This window comes from Littorina saxatilis, linkage group LG5, assembly GCF_037325665.1.
Source record: "Littorina saxatilis isolate snail1 linkage group LG5, US_GU_Lsax_2.0, whole genome shotgun sequence".
Taxonomy (NCBI): domain Eukaryota; kingdom Metazoa; phylum Mollusca; class Gastropoda; order Littorinimorpha; family Littorinidae; genus Littorina; species Littorina saxatilis.
Genome location: NC_090249.1, coordinates 50,192,514 through 50,210,127, shown reverse-complemented (window position 1 = coordinate 50,210,127; position 17,614 = coordinate 50,192,514). Strand labels below are relative to the sequence as shown.

At 45.8% G+C, this 17,614-nt stretch overlaps 1 protein-coding gene across 6 annotated transcripts in view; it reads right to left on the bottom strand.

Annotated features, from left to right (window-relative positions):
* LOC138967380 (multiple PDZ domain protein-like) overlaps nucleotides 1-17,614 on the bottom strand; it is a 241,326-nt gene that overhangs the window by 164,537 nt on the left and 59,175 nt on the right. For all 6 annotated transcript variants that reach the window (XM_070339916.1, XM_070339919.1, XM_070339917.1 and 3 more), the window contains exon 6: nucleotides 16,433-16,748. In XM_070339916.1, coding sequence (XP_070196017.1) covers nucleotides 16,433-16,748 — 316 coding nt within the window. The remainder of the gene's footprint in view (nucleotides 1-16,432; nucleotides 16,749-17,614) is intronic.

Here is a 17,614-nt window from a genome sequence, read left to right as displayed (position 1 = left end):
ATGGTAATAGAATAAGCAGTAATATGCCTTTTTACATCTAGCCCCGAGAGAGAGAGAGAGAGAGAGAGAGAGAGAGAGAGAGAGAGAGAGAGAGAGAGAGAGAGAGACACACACACCCACAGACATAGAGGAAGAGATGAGGGGCAGGAACAAGACAGCCCAGCCTTGGCAGCACGGCACTGGCCTCAGACTATGGAAACTGATTGAGTTAATGGACTTCCTTGCTTTGCTTGCCCCCGACCATCACAGGGCTAAGCGCTAACAACAAGGGCTGCGGGATTAATGGCAGGCAAACTCAACTAGCCTTTGCTGCACACTGCGGCCACTACGTCATTCTCTTAATGGACACTCTCTGCTCTCCCCCAGTGGACACGATGGAGAGTGACCGCGGGGATTATTTGAGTAATAAGACTGCAATATTAGCTGCACGTTCAAAAACAGACGAAACACACACACACACACACACACACACACACACACACACACACAACCACCCTACAAAAACAAAACCTACAAAAACAAAACCTACAAAAACAAACGTTATTTTGGAAAGGGTTGGGAGGGTGGTGTTCTATAGGCAAGTCAACCAACATTGTTTTAATACTGCAGATTGGACATTTCGGTGATTCCCTTAACGGCCGCTCTCTGGCCGCTCTCTGCTCTTCCCGCTGCCTCTAGCCCAGGGCACAGGAAATGCATCATGGCGGACGGTGACCACAGGGATTGTCATAGTGAGTATTACACTGCACAAATAATTGCAAATTCCTAAAAAAAATATTTTAAAAAAAGATTTTAAAAAATTACACCACAGTTATGTTGTAGGAAAGGTGCGGGGTAAGGGGGTGGTTGGCAGTGTTATCGGGAAAGCAAGAGAACTGAGAGACTCGGTTACTGGATCTACTCCCAAGGACACACAAGAAGGATTGCGACGGCCGGATCGCAGGGAATCATTCAGATTATGGCTGCAGAAATGGCTGCAAGGTCTTAAAAACGGAAGGAGTCTTAAACTCGGGAGAAGTTGGGGGGGGGGGGGGGAGGAGAGAGTCTTCAACGAAGGATTCCACTTAATACAGTATGTGGGCGAAAACAATTCCACAGCAGGCAAGGCATCGCGGCTTTTACTGCACACCAGAGAATCTGAATCTGATTCGGTATAATGGGCCGTAGCGCCTTTCTTCACCAGCTCACGTGCAAGCGAAGACTGCAGTTGTTGCATTGATGCCGAAAAGCTGCTGCAGCAGAGGTGGGCTGATATCACAGAGATCTGTGGCTGATATGCGTTTGTTGCAGGGAAAGCGAGTAACTTCTAGGATTGTTGCGCCACAAGCTTCTCATACCACGAATCCGATTGTTTGGACAAAACAAGATCACACCCACTGACATTAGACAGACTTGAGAATAGAAAAGGAGGAAATAAGGTCATAAATTTACCATCAACATTATTCAGATGAAGGCATGAATTAGACGAATTTGATATAATGGACAATGCTGCTAAAGGGGAGAATTCCACAGCAAGAACGAAATTCTAAAAAAAAGAGTTACTTTCTGTTCCCAAACGATACCAGCATCGTTAGAAAGTACCATAACTGTGTTCCTTGAGGCTGTAATGAGATTAAGAGAGACAGCCAGCGTTCAAAGCAATCAAGGCCAACGTGTGTGGAATCGGTCTCCCGGCTCCGTGGCGGCCCTAGGGACAAGCCGACAGTTAGCAGAAGAGAACACTATTACACAGCTAGGCGACTAATCGCCGTGTCACGCTATCCCCCCTCCTCCCCCGCATTGTTATAAGAGACGTCGCTGCAGTAGTCGTCCATCTCCTACGCCTGGCAGGCAGAGGCAGGCAATCTACGCCGGCACCAGCTGCAACGACCAGTCTCACACACTTGTAGTGTACGCCTGTGGCTACAGGGCTTCGCTGTCCGCTACGACTGTCACATCACTACACGAGGCTGGTCAAGGCTGGTCAGTCGGGCCAGGAAAAAAATACAGTGGACACCCCCCCCCCCCCCCACCTCTTTTAAAAAAAACATAGTCTTTCCATTTTAAGACCCCAGCTGGTTTCTCATATTTTATGTTAATAACATGTGTAAATTTACCAGGGTTTCATTTACTAGTGTGCCCTGCGGCATTGGCGCATTAAATCTGAAAAATGTCCCATCACAATTCCCTTCAGTGCGCCAAATGGCGCATTGAGATAAGGAACCAATGCGCCACCAAATGTACACTTTACATCGGATTAAACACACCCACACACACACCCACACTCACACACACACATACAGAGATAACACGATATAGCGGCTAATTCTCAGATGGCACCATATTGCACCCTTTTTGCATCTTTGGTCAAAACGCGTACAAGGCCTCTTTGGCGCTTCTTGCCTTCGACTATGTCCCATCAGAATTTGGTTGAGTGGGACAAATGTCCCCTTGCCTTTTTCTCCCAGGCTAAACCCTGTTTACCTACATTCTAAAATGTCTTTTTAAGACCTAATTTTCTCAGACTTTGGGAGGTCGCAAGGGGCTGAGGGGGTAGGGGTGAAGAAACACCAACAAACGGTGAAAACTGGTACCGTTAATCTCCTCAGCCACTCAGCCCCCCTCCCCCTCCCCCCTTGTCTCCCCTCCTCCATCCACCGCATAGCAATAGGTAGCTAACATGAGCACTAAACATGCTGTAACTTCACTGAATAAGGCTGGCAGAAATAATAATTACGACAAAGACCTGTTTCACAGTGACACTCTTATTCACCTAAACCAAAGACTTTAGTATCATTATCGATTCACACCCACCGACCACATTCACTTTGGACATTTTTGTGAATACTCAGTAAGCTTTCGATCAAGAGCTTCCGGCTAAGGTCTTTTTACCAGAAAAAAAGGGAAGTAAGCGGTCTAAATACAGACACGAACAACAGTCAATGAGAGTAATGCGGAACCAATCTCCTGGCACCTGAGAGAATAACAAGCATTGAAATAAGCAAGCAACGTTCATCCGTTTACACTGCAAGTTACAGTCTTTTTCGCTCATCTTGCGTTCACGGAGTTAGACGTACACGGGAGAAACCCCAAAACAGTCTTGTTTGTCGTACAAGGGAGGTTGAGCGAGTAGTGTGTTTCCTCCCCTCTATCAATCAATGGGGTTTGCGTCTGCCGGCATACACGGATAGCCTCCCTTACCTCGCTAACCTCACTACTCTTTTCTCCCCGCCCTCCCCCTACCACCAGCTATCTTCAAATTCCTACCTCCTTCCGTTACCAGCTTCACCTCTCGTAGGCAGTCCGCAGAAAAATCAATGGAAAATTAATTACAGGCGCCTTCAAAATTGTTAAAAGCTCCTTGCAGAAAACTGTGATGGGGATGCGGCGACCATTTTTTTCCCTTCCTTTTTCGCCTTTTTTTCTATTTTCTTCTGTCATTGCTTTTCTATTCAGAGACCAAAAAAAGTGCAGTAATGACAGAGGGGGGGCACATCGTTTGTGTCTTTGCGCATCTTAATCCCGCTTTAGCGTGCACTGTACTGTCACATGAGGGGGGAAACTGGCGTTAATTGGAGACGTCTGTTTTGGGGGATCTTCTTTGCGGAAAAGGTTGATCAAATGGGGATATAATATTTGGGAAAGCGGCAGCAAAACACACATTATGGACATGTTTTGGTCTGCTTCATTGGCGCCAGAAAAAATGTGATAAAGACCCCTTGCGCATTTACAAAAACTCCATCTTAAATACTTTTGAAACCCAAGAAAAACAATGGAAAATAAATAACAGGCGTCTTCAGAATCATCAAAAGCTGCTTGGAGAAAATGGTAGCAGAGATGCCGCAAATAACCAGGTTTTCGTGATTCTCTTTTCAGGTTTTCTTGCAGCAACCAGGTTTTCTTTCTTTTCTTTGTAAATGACCGAGGGGGCGGACTGTCATTGGCGTCTCTGCGCATTCCAACTCCTTTTTAAAACGCATTTCCCTAACTGCACAGTAGTGCACATGCTTCTGCGCAGCAAAGAACTGTCACAGGGGGAAAAATGGCCTTGATGGAAGACGTCTGTTTTGGCGGATCTTTTTTTTCTTTTTTTTTTTGTGCCGCAAAGGGTGGGTCAAATGGGGTTATTCAATTTGGGGGATAACAGTCGAAATGGGAAATGTTTTGTGGTGTTACTTTTTTTTTTTTGCCGAAGAAGTGTGTCCAATGGGGTTATCGAATTTGGGGCAAAACAGGCTAAATAGGTGAAGTCTGTTTTTGCGGGACCCCATTTTACCAAAGAAGTGGGTCAAATGGGGATATGAAAACAGTTCTGCCTTGGCTTTTTCATGGGACTATATCCCTCCACTTGGACACCCATTAAAAATCAACCACCGGTCTGCCTCCTCAGTAGAATGAATTCTTTTTTTTAATGAATTAAATAGACACCAGTGGCAATCTGTTCAATTAATTCATCAAAACGTTCTTGCTTTACAATTTGGATGAATGGTGGTGCTTTTGTGTATTTCTATTGGTATGTGTCCAAGAAAAGGGATCTTCTAACCCCATGTAAAAGCCTGAACAAATATCACATAATTATGATGTAGCGAGGAGGACCGTTTTCGTGACAAAGACTGTGCCTTTAATCCCACCTTGCGGAAAGGACCACGCGGTACCGACTGAGCAATGGGAGCAGAAATCCTATGACCTCAAGAAACGGGAAGTGCAGAGGGTTGAGAGCCTAGTAACTATCATCACAACATGCACGCACTCTTGCCCCCAAATTGTGACAGAACCCCCCCCCCCCCCCCCTTTCATCAAATTGAGAGAGAGAGATAGAGAGCAACAAGCAAAAGTTATAATTAGTTAGTTTTTTTTAACATCCCTATAGACAAGAATCAGAAAGAAGGAGAGAAAAAGAGAGCAAGAGCCCCCCCCCCCCCCCCCCACCACCTCGAAAAAAATACCACCTCGATGCCTGAAAAGATGCGAACTCTGGGCACATTAAAATCGATTCTCGCGATCCCCAACCCTAATGACACGGTTTTTCCCTACCCTCTTGCATGTCATCAGTGCCCAACTAACCTAACCGTTCGCATTTTAATTGATACCCACTGCGTGCTTCGGGGGGATGACGAGGGGGGTGGGGGTTGGAGGTGGTAGCTCTGATATTTGGGGGGTGGTGTGTAGGGGGGGGGAATCTTAATCCCGAAGGGGAGGGACTCTTTGAATGAAGAAAGGGTCTGAAGGAAAGAAGTAAAGCTGAAGGGGGGAGGATGATGGAATGATGATGGAACTTTATTGTCCAGGGATAGACGTTCAAGGCTAGCCCTTTTCTTATAATTTGTCCTTAAATCTAATACAAAATTCTAATAAATGATAAACAAGTAGAAAAAAACCCAGACAAATAAGCAAGCACTCGAGCAAACAAGCAAACAAAAAACACAACGACAAAAAAAGCAAGGAAAATAAAGGGAGTAGGGGGCGAGAGGGCTCATTCGGGATGAGGCGGGTTTATCTGGAAGAGGAAGAGTTCCCTGTATTAAGAGACGGGTCTGCACTGAAGAATGGAAAAAACAAAGCTGGAGGGGGGGGGGGGGTGTTTTCGAGATCAGGGTTCGGAAGGAGGGAATTCGGGGGAAGGTATTCGGGTTTGGGGTATTCGGGGCGAATTTTGGGAGGAGGGGCCCCGGTTGATCCCGGGTCTGAAGTAAATAAGAAACAAAGCTAAGCGGGAGGAGGAGGGAGGGGCAATGGTGAGGGGGGTTAATCCGGAAAAGGTTTGACTCTCAGAAGAGGACGACGAGTGTGGAGGAAAGGAGACAGGAACAAAGCCGAGTGGAGGGAGGACAAAGAGAGCGTGGTGACTGGCTAAACCCACGTGAGCGTGCACTCACTTTTGCCTGGAGGAACAGGGGAGCGTAAATGGATCTGCTAATTTCCTCCGAAGTTAGCGACACGAAACAACCGAATGAAGCGAAACAAAAATAAATTAAAGAAGCAAGACACGCATGCATCGTGCATGTGGGTGCTATCCTACGCACCAAATAACATAATTATAACACACACACGCACGCACGCACGCTCACACACTGGTATGCGAAGAAATCAACGACAATGCGAGGCTTCAATTTGGTTTTAAAACAATAAATAAGTTCATACAAAATCTGTTCTACAACTTGACTCAGAAAAATGTCGTATTTCATCCCTAAGTCGATCTGAGACGTTTAAATGTGCGCGTAGCCTTGTATTATGACCGTCGCAATGTCACTTCCCCGTCCCACCCCAAACCCCTCCCCCAACGACTTTACCCCTCCCCCCCCCCCCACCCATGCGACTTCGTGCGTGTCACGTTCGACTCCACGCTGCCGTGGTCAGACCAAAAGACCCAAAACGAGCAGTCGGCACGAAATAACCCAGCACCAAATTGAAACCAGCGAATCCCGTATTTTCCAGAGGAACCCTCGTGCTCCAAAAGTACAGTGAATCCCCGCCCCCGCCCCCCCCCCCCCCCCCTCCCAAATTTAAAACTCCCTCCCCTTCAAGACCCTGTTTTCACAGATTTGTTGTTTATAACCTCTGTAAATTTACCCCCATTTTAAGACTCCTTCCGTTCTAGGACCTGATTATCTCCGATTTTTGAAGGTTTTAAAATAGGGTGGTTGCACTGTACAGTGTCGGTACACTACAAGACTAGACACTGACAGGTATACAGACTGTGTAGGCAGACAGCGAGAGCACGTGCGCGCAGTGACAGCGACAAAAGGAAGAGGTCATTAGAGTCAAAGCCTTGCAGAGGGGACAGGAGGCTCGGCGGATGAGAGTCTTGCCATCCCCCAAAGCCCCTGTCTGTGGTCCGTGCATGCTGCGGACTGGAAGAGGCCAGCTTTAGAGGGTCTGGCCATCTAACTAGCTACTACTGCCCTCTCTGTGTCTGCTTCCGAGCCCTTCGTGATCAATCGCTGTTCCGGAACGCTCGGCATTACCACTATCTCTGCTATACCGCTGCCTATCTCATTAATGAGCGGTACCTAGCTAGATATTCATTCTGTCTCTGTCACTCTCTCTGTCCCTCTCTCTCTCTCTCTCTCTCTCAGACTGTGCAAACTTTGGGTTTGAAGTGGATGCTTGCCATCTAACTCGTCTCTTCTCATCCAACGCATAATGAATACTACGTTAACATCAACGCCAATAATATACAACGTGTAGTTCCCCAAGACCACCTCCCCACCCCCCACCCCCACACCCCCACCCCCCCCCCCCCCCACCCCCTTTAGATTATTTCTGGGAGGTCGGTCATCGATGCAGATAATGGCCTCCAGATACGTGGGATGCGAGTATTATTCAAGCCAGCGGGGGCCTTTGATTCTTCCGCTTCCAATTCCTTGGCTTTTGATTCCCGCGACAGATTGGCGTAAACATCTCGTCACGTCTGCGTCATTTCACATTCTGCGGCCTGAAGGATGATACGATGAAAAACATCAAGGATTACATGGTCAAAATGCAATTTTTAAGTGGGTGCTGGTGGTTGGTGGGGGGTCTTCTTTTTCCAGTTAAATTGGAAGGGCAGAAATCTTTCTATAAAACGTGAAAGATTTGTTTTTCGTGTGCATCTCTTTGTTTTCCCTTTTTCCTCTGATGATTTCTGATCACAGCCTCAAGGAAATACGAACAACGAATTCTGAAGGCAAAGACCCCAAAAATCATTAAGAAAACTATGACCGGAGGCAGCACACACGCACAGACACACACGCACGCACACAGACACACGCACGCACACAGACACACACACACACATGCATACACACACAAGCACGCACACAAACACAGACTCTCTCTCTCTCTCTCTCCCTCTCCTCCTCTCTCTCTCTCTCTCTCTCTCTCCCAACCCCTTCCCCCTGAGGGTAAAGCACAAGTCCCCGTGTACACACAGAGAGAGCAAGGGGGAGGGAGTCGAAGCAGAAAGCAACGACGCTTGCAAAGTGAGAGTAGAAGACTTGAGGAACGCAATAAAGACTTTCGGGAGACTGGAGAGGGGGAGGGAGACACAGCTCGGGCTGTTGAAAGAAACGGAAGGGGAATTTTAGGGGGAAAGAAATCAATCAAAGTCAATTCGAACTGCAACCCGAGCTTTCTCCTACTCGGCGGCTTGAAGTGGTATGGACGACCGGCATTGCGTATAACAACACATCGCGGTTTTTATTGATTTTTCTGTCCTGTCCCTCTCGTCATTACCGCTCCACGCGCCGCCAACGTTAAAGGGGTTTTCTCTGTCGCTTTCTCTCGCTCTCTCCCACCAAACTCGTCTTGCACACACAGAGGGAGATGAAGAAAGCCACAACGTGTTGCCTTAGTCGGACCATTAAACACGTGATGCTCAGGAAGTGCTGACATCGACTCTTGTGGTGGTGCTGGTCTCTGTCTCTCTCTCTCTGTCTGTCTCTCTCTGTCTGTCTCTCACACACACACACGAGAGAGAGAGAGAGAGAGAGAGAGAGAGAGGGGAACAGAGAGAGAGAGACAGAGAGAGAGAGAGAGGGACAGAGAGAGAGAGACAGAGGGGGACAGAGAGAGAGAGACAGAGAGAGGGACAGAGAGAGAGAGACAGAGAGACAGAGACAAAGAGAGAGGGGGACAGAGAGAGAGAGAGAGACAGAGGGGGACAGAGAGACAGAGAGACAGACAGAGGGGGACAGAGAGAGAGAGAGAGAGAGAGAGAGAGAGGGGGGGGACAGAGAGAGAGAGAGAGAGAGAGAGAGAGAGAGAGAGAGAGAGAGAGAGAGAGAGAGAGCTCATGTCTTTACTGACTGTGAAAGTGATTTTGCGGCACTCTAGGGTGCAGCACCTGCTTCGATTTTTATTCATTTGAGAAATGATGTGCGAACCTCACACAGCGCTGCAGCTCAATGATTTAAGACGCGGTTTTGCAGCATTCAAAAACACTGCATTCCTTGCGCGTTCTGGACTCTTTTGCCCTCCTTCTAAGTTTTCTGGTCATTTTCTTTTCTATGTTTTTTTTCTTCATGTTGTTAACTTGTGGTTTTTTTTCTATTGTTAGGACTGCTCCTTTATTTTTACCCTTGGAATCAATAATTCCTTACTCTACGGAATACAAAAAGATGTGCTGAAACAACTACTGTATTTGTTTAAAGACGCATTCCTTCTCGTGAAAACAGGTCCGCTCACCATCTCAGATCTTCACTTGGTCACATACCAAACATTAGCAAAATTGGTGCTGTCTGCGCACAGTTGGCATTTCTTGATGAATTAATTTCATAACATCCACTGGTGGCATTTTAATCAATCAATTCATGAAAAAATCCAACCCACCACAGCTAGCAGTCAGTGTATTGATTTATGGTATGAGTCCAAGTGGAGGGATGGTCTTATCCAACATAAAAGCCTGGCCAGGTCTGAGACAGTGAGCCGACCTGTTTTCACGAGGAGTGTGCCTTATATTATCAACACCAGCAACACACTTCTACATGTTCTTGCTCTGTCATTCGCCGCTTCCGCAAAGGTAAGGGATTCTTTCAGGGCAGTTTGATGTTTAAGGGTAAACGAGGAATGTTGAACCACTGGCTCAATACTGAGGAGAAAAGGCTGAAAGACTCCTACTTTTTTTCTTCACCATAATCAACTGGAAATGTTTGCGCTTCAAGAAGAGGTCCCCTCACCTTTCCCTTCTCAGCCGAATCAAAAAGCAACCAATCAACCGAAATCCAAAACCGCTGCGTCAAAAGGGTAAAATGTCAAAGATTCCAAAACATATTCATCAGAGGTCAAGGGAGGCCACCCAACCGCCACAACCAAATTGTTAGCTACCAAGGGACGCAACTATAACTTTTCCCAGTCGCTCGAAAACGGCAGGTCACCTCTAACCCAGTCAGTTCCAATTTCCATCAGCTTCCATTGATCGAGAAAAGCAAGAGGAGGAAAGAAGGGGGGGGGGGGGCTTCCACATCTCCCCCCCCCCGGCAGCCACACGCACACCCATCATCTCGTCTCTACTGCCGCATACAGCGGGATCAGTCTGTCTAGGTTGGCTCACGAACAACAAGGGGAAACCGAAATAACGGATCTTCTGTGACAGGAACCCGTTCACGATTACAGCCAGGAAAGCTCACGCAACACGCTCTTCTTCGCTATTAGGACAACAACATTCTCGCTAGCACTATATAACAATTCCATTTCCCACACGATTTTTAACTTCCCATACGAGGTTGGAATTTAAACCAGATTCCGATGCCTGTATCTTGCAAGATTTATGATTCATAATTTTGATGTGTTTTGGGGTGTGCAGGGGTTGTTTTTTTAAACCAAGTGTGCGATGGCTCTGGGATGACTCCAAAGAGGTCATCAGGGTTTCAGACGTTCAAAAATCATAAAAACATCATTCAAAACGTTCGAACTTTCTTTACCCCCATATACAGTCTTAGTAATTAATCTGTTTTGCAGACTGAGGGCAAGGGTAACTCGTGTGTATGTGGAAAAACTCATCCACAAAAAGAAAGAAAGGAAAGAAGGACGAAAGGAACAAAAGGAGGGAGAAAGGAAGAAATAAAGAAACTGAAAAAGAAGGAAGGGAGGAAGAAAGAAAGAAGAAAGGAAGGACGGAAGGCAGGAAGAAGAAAGCAAGAAAGAAAGAAAGCAAGATAGAAAGTAAGAAGAAAAAAAAAGAAGACAATGAAAAAGATTGGTAGGCCTAGTAGTAAACTCATCTACACCCGTTCTGTCCAATCAATGACGGCGTGAAGTAAGGAAGGAGGGGCAGGCTGCGAGGGACAAGCAAAACGCATCGATTGAAACGCCACCCCGCGTTAACAGGGGACGCGACTACAGTGACAGACGACACACACAGCACGCTGCCACAGACATCCGGGCGTTCCACCACCACCCTTGTTTGCTGTCAAAACCCTTCCGGCACATTTCTGTCGCTTATCAGGCTTCCGACATTTTACAGCAGGCATCAGAATTAGTCAGAGGGAAACGAAGAACTTACAAGACAGGAACGCAATATGCACAATGACGCGAATGTACCCACAAAGAAGAAGACAAGTACTCAATATGGTCTTGTTTGGGCAAAATATACTCCAAAATAAGTCGGCGAACACAAAATCTTTCCGGCACATTTCTTCGTCTCGCTATCGCTCATCAGGCCTCCAACATTACAGCAGGCATCAGAAAAAAGTAAGGGGGGAAAGAAAAAGACAGGAAAACAATATGCACAATTTACCCACAAATAAGTCGGCATACACAAAACCTTCCCCGCACATTTCTGTCGTTCATCAGACCTCCTTCATTGCAGCAGGCATCAGAAGAACTTCAAGAAGTAATTGGGGAAAGCAGAAGACAGGAACGCAATATGCACACTATACCAACAAACAACAAGAAGAAAAAGACAAGTATGCTCTGGTTTGGGTAAAATATACTCACAAACAAGTCGACATACACAAAACCCTTTCGGCACATTTCCTCATATCTGTGTCGCTCATGGGGCCTCCAATATGACAGCAGGCATCAGAAGAAGTAAGAGGGAAACGAAGAAGACAGGAATGCAATATGCGCAATGTACCCACAAATAAATCGGCCTTCACAAAACCTTTCCGGCACATTTCTTCATCTCTGTTGTTCCTCAGGCCTCCAACATTACAACAGAAGTAAGAGGAGGAAGAGGTGGAGGAGGAAGAGGAGGGAGAAGAGGAGGAAGAGGAGGAGGAGGGGAAAGAAGAGAAGGAAGAGGAGGAGGAAGAGGAGGACGAGGAGGAGGAGACAAGAGCGCAATATGCCCAATGCACACACAAACAATTCGACATATTCACAAAATCTTTCCAGCACATTTTTTTGTATCTGTCCGCCCAAAAGACCTCCAGAGGCATCAGAAGAAGAAATAGGAGGAAAGAAGAGGACAAGAACGCAATATGTAATTTGGCCCAATGCACGGCATATCAGCAAAATCCTCCCAGCACATTTGTTCCTCTCTCCGCCGCTCATCAGGTTTCCAACATAACAGCCGGCATCAGAAGAAGTAAGAGGAAGAGGAGAAGAGAAAATAACGCAATATTCTATTGAAAAAAAATCCAAAAAAAAGTCTTAATATTTCTAAAAAAAAATTTTTTTTATTCTATTGTTAGGTACAATGCTCACACAAACACCTCGGCATATACACAAAACCCGTCCGGCACATTTCTTCATCTTTACCGCTCATGACAACTCAACTGAACCACAGCATGACAGGAAGGACATAGAAAAGGGCGAAAAGAAACAGAAGACAAGCACGCAATATTCTATTGTTTGGGCATATTGTACCAACAAACAATGCATATTCACAAATCCTTCTGAACAGAACAGAACTCGAAATCAGAATGATCGAATCTCCACAAAAGTCAACAGAAGAAAAGGAAGACGATGCTGACGACGATGATGATGATCATCATGATCGTGGTGGTGGTGGTGGTGGCTAGTGTTAATATTATAATCTTGGTGGTGATAACATTGCCAGGCTTGCACAGGCCCCAAAACGAGATCGAGACCAGACAGACTGTACCCGTTCACCCCTAGTTATCGTCCATGCTGTCATTGCTTCATCGAAAACAAAGGGCAAGAAGCCAGGGCTAGTAGGGGACACCACCGAGATGTACACACAGCCATAAAGACTAGGTGGAATCGGTACCAACAACTTCAGCGCTGATTTATTCATTGCTGGCAGCAAACTACACGGTCTCACTTCTCCGAGTCGTCTGACCACAGAAGTCAAAGAATTCACTGCCCTTGGCAACCACCCCACAGGATGGACGCACAAGCAGGTCTAGACAGAGTTATCGTTCCATTCGCACGTACTCGATTTTCTCCCTTGGGAAAAAAAAAGACACGCACAAAAGAAGAAGGGGAAAAAAAGACACATAGCCTTGCAAAAATCCAGTTGGCTTTATTTTTCGTCTTCTTCTTTTCCCTTTTCCGCAGAAAATGGCACTGCGGTGTGCTTTTTAGAGATAAATTCCCCTCTCTTTCGTTTTGCACTCGTAATTGCGTGTGGGGCTAGAAAATGCGCCAATGCATGCTAAAGGCATGTGCTTTGCGCGCTGTCTCCCTGTGTGTAAATAAACAGGGCCTGGTGTTCACAAACACAGCAAAAGGTAACTCTTTTTTTTTGCCTGTGGCTGCATGGTGCTGCCAAACTCTCACGTCTGAAAGCAGCGTTAGGCAGTGTAAGTGTGAAGTGCTGCCGCTTTCTCAGATTAGCTGACAAAAGTGAAGTGTACACAAACAGGGCGACACCGCCACAACAAGCAACGGATGCAAGGGATCCTAAGTGCCCGCCTCATCTTCGTGTTACCGCTGGCTTCTATCTTTGCTGAGGTCAATGACTTTCCACCTGCAGTTTGCCAAGCAAAACCAATCTCGATGAACGAGAAACCCGATTAAAAACACTTTCTTTCCCCGTGTTAAACCGCTATGCAAACCACCTCTGCTCTGCCCAGGCTTTTACGTGGAATTAACGTGTCCATAAGCAATCTGCTTGTTAACGTTCTTAATGTTGTTATTGTTTGAAACGTGTGTATGAGAAATTGAATAAAACACGCTTAAACCAGAAACCCGATTAAAAACACTTTCTTTCCCCGTGTTAAACCGCTATGCAAACCACCTCTGCTCTGCCCAGGCTTTTACGTGGAATAAGACCATCTCTCCACTTGGTCACATAACCAAAATCAACACTCTGACTGCTACCTGTGATGAGTTGGAATGTTCTAATGAATATTTCTTTTCCATAATGCAACTAGTGTCTTTTACGAAATTAATTCACAAAACAATTCCTATCACGCAGAGTTGTTCATTTTTTCATTTTTTTTCTTTTTCATTTTCATAACTTTATTGTCCCATCGCTGGGAAATTCGGGTCGCTTCCTCCCAGTGGAAAGCTAGCAGCAACGAAGTCGCGCTACCCAGGTGTCTGCGTGTTTAGGTGTATTCAGCCACCTGCACTTATGGCAGAATGACCAAGTTCTTTTACGTGCCATTGTGATGACACGGGGGTGGGACATGGCTTCCGTCTCTGGGTCTGCACATAAAGTTGACCCGTGTCCGTCCCGGCCCGAATTCGATCCTGCGACCTTCCGATCACAAGTCCAGTGCTCTACCAACTGAGCTACCGGGCTCGTATGTGATCAATTGGAGGGATGGTCATATCATATATTTACAAGCCTGGTCAGATTGGAGACGGAAGGAGTGCGCCTTTAAGTATAAAGATGCTCTTATTCCTTGTAAAAGCCTCAACATGTGTGCAGTGATTTCCACGATAGTTTACACGGGAAATAACGTGACTTTAAAGGATCCTCAAGGAACGAAGAGAATATCCCGCATCACAAAGTGAAACAGCACGCACCTGTTTCGACAACCTGACGATCGGTTTCCAGCCTCACATTCACTTAAAATTCTTCAGATGTTTGTGAATGTAACACTAACCCCCTTTTGCAGCAGCCGTGGTGCAAATCTTCCATTTCCAATAAAACTGAAGTTGAAGTGAAACCAGGAAGAAAAGACAACCCCCCCCCCCCCCCCCCCCCTCAAAAAACAAGAAGAGCAAACGCTCGATCGAGTCACTTTCGCAGTTCTGAATATTATATGAGGCATCAGATGGACAGGAAGAAATTGCTATTCACAACACAATGAGTCACGTTCACATAAAATTTGAGCCCGGTCACTTTTATAGTTTCCGAGAAAAGCCCAACGTTAAGTTGTGTGTTGCCGAACAGAAAAGGCTAGTTATCTCCCTTGTTTTTCTGATAACGTTCGTAAAAGGCTACAGATGTAAATACTTTGATGTAAAGAATAATCCTACAAAGTTTCAATCACATCCGATGAACTTTGTCAAAGATATAAAATGTCTAATTTTTCCTTTGACGCTGACCTGTGACCTTGAAAAAGGTCAAAGGTCAACAAAACCATCGTTAAAGTGTAGAGGTCATTGGAGGTCACGACTAAACAAAATATGAGCCCGATCGCTTTGATAGTTTCCGAGAAAAGATATAAAATGTCTAATTTTTCCTTTGACGCTGACCTGTGACCTTGAAAAAGGTCAAAGGTCAACGAAACCATCGTTAAAGTGTAGAGGTCATTGGAGGTCACGACTAAACAAAATATGAGCCCGATCGCTTTGATAGTTTCCGAGAAAAGTCCAACGTTAAGGTGGTGTCTACGGACGGCCGGCCGGCCGGCCGGCCGGACAGACTAACACTGACCGATTACATAGTCACTTTTTCTCAAGTGACTCAAAAAATGAAGCAAAGCCAGATAGCAACGCTCATGCGTTTTTCAGACAACAGGTGATCTAGGTAAAACTCAATGCACGTGCTACTTGTAGCTGAACACTTGTCATATTTGTACAGCTTACATCATTTTGTTTTGACATACTCAGACCCCTTTGATTGCATAACCATTTACGCGGGTGTCTGCGTACCTTCAAGTAGATGAGGTTCTACCGACAACGCGGCCACTTAAATTATGCGTCTCTTTTTTTTTTCTTAAATGTTTTACTGATCCAGAACATTGTGATCTGGAGTACTGAAATTCCAGCAGACCATTGTGATGTGAAGTACTGATATTCCACAACGACTATTGTGATGTGAAGTACTGATATTCCACAGCAGACTATTGTGATCTGCAGACTATTTTGATCTGAAGTACTGATATTCCACAGCAGACTATTGTGATCTGCAGACTATTTTGATCTGACATAATGATATCCAACAGCAGACTATTGTGATCTGAAGTGCTGATATTCCACAGCAGACTATTGTTATCTGAACTACTGACATTCCACAGCAGACTATTGTGATCTGAAGTGCTGATATTCCACAGCAGACTTTTGTAATCTGAACTACTGACATTCCACAGCAGACTATTGTGATCTGAAGTACTGATATTCCACAGCAGACTATTGTGATCTGCAGACTATTTTGATCTGAAGTACTGATATTCCACAGCAGATTATTGTGATCTGAAGTACTAATATTCCAATGCAATCGATCTGGGCGCAGAGATCATAGAAGTTTGACTGTTTGAACAAAATAACACTGTGCTCCTGGACTGTGGTTGTGTAGGCCTACTGTGTACGCCACCACAGACAGACAGACAGACAAACAAAATAATAGAGGCGTGGAAAGATAGGCAACCGCTATGTATAAATATTACCAATGACAACGAATGAAGCGCTGAAATTCACACTGACGTGTGGACAGACATACACACAGACTTTCTTTCTTTCTTTCTTTATTTGGTGTTTAACGTCGTTTTCAACCACGACACACAGACTTAAAGACAGACAAACTGATGTTACAGCGGAAATGGGCATATGCCGACCACCATGAAACCATGGACACACTGCGGTAAGAGTTGGCATAAGGTAAAACACAGCCATCAACCAATCCAAACAGCGGTAATTTGCATATTTGCATATAATGTGCATAGATACTGACCACCATGTCCGCCTTGTCCTCGAGGCCCTGACCACCTTCCTCTAGCACCACGTCACTCACAGGGTCCACCACCGCCTGCTCCCCTCCCGCCGCCCCTGTCTGGGATTCGAACCCGCCACCCCCAGAGCTGGTGGTGGGGCTGGTGGGGCTGTGCTGTGAGCCGGACCCAGGGGCCTTAGACACTGGACCCCGAGCCACCACGATGTGCACCGGGCCTTGGGCGCCCTGCAGGATGTGGATGGCCTCCTGGTGCGAAATGTCCAGGGGCTGACCGTCTATGGCCAGCAGCTGGTCACCCTCACGCAGCCGTCCATCTCTGCAACACACACAAAGAGAGAAACAAGACGGTTAGATAGTGTTCTATTGGGAAAGAAAGACTGAGGAGATCCATCTCTGCAACACACAAAGAGAGAAACAAGACGGTTAGATCGGTTTTTTATGGAGATGTATCTCTGCAACACACACACAGAAACAAGACGGTTAGATAGTTTTCTATTGGGAAAGATAGACTGAGGATATCCATCTCTGCAACACACACATAGAGAAACAAGACGGTCAGATCGTTTTCTATGGAGATATATCTCTGCAACACACACACACACACACAGAAACCAGACGATCAGATAGTTTTCTATTGGGAAAGATAGACTGAAGAGATCCATCTCTGCAACACACAGACAGAGAAACAAGACGGTCAGATAGTTTTCTATTGAGATCTATCTCTGGGACACACAGATAGAGAAACAAGACGATCAGATAGTTTTCTATTGGGAAAGATAGACTGCGAATATCCATCTCTGCGACACACAGACAGAGAAACAAGACGGTCAAATAGTTTTCTATTGGTAAAGAAAGACTGAGGAGATCCATGCATCTCTGCAACACAGAGAAACAAGACGGTCAGATAGTTTTTCACACGGACATACAAGAACCAGGTCCGTGGTTTTCTATTAGGAAAAAAAGGCTGCTACTGAGGGAGAATTATCTGTTAGCTCTGCAACACACAGATAGAGAGAAAATAGACGGTCAAATAGTTTTCTATTAGGAAAGAAAGGCTGCGACCAGGGAGAATTATCTCTACAACACACAGACAAAGAAATATAAATATTAGCTTAGTTTTCTTCTGAGAATAACAGACTGGGACTCGTACGGAGGTTCGTGTTTCAGACAGCTGATGTCGGG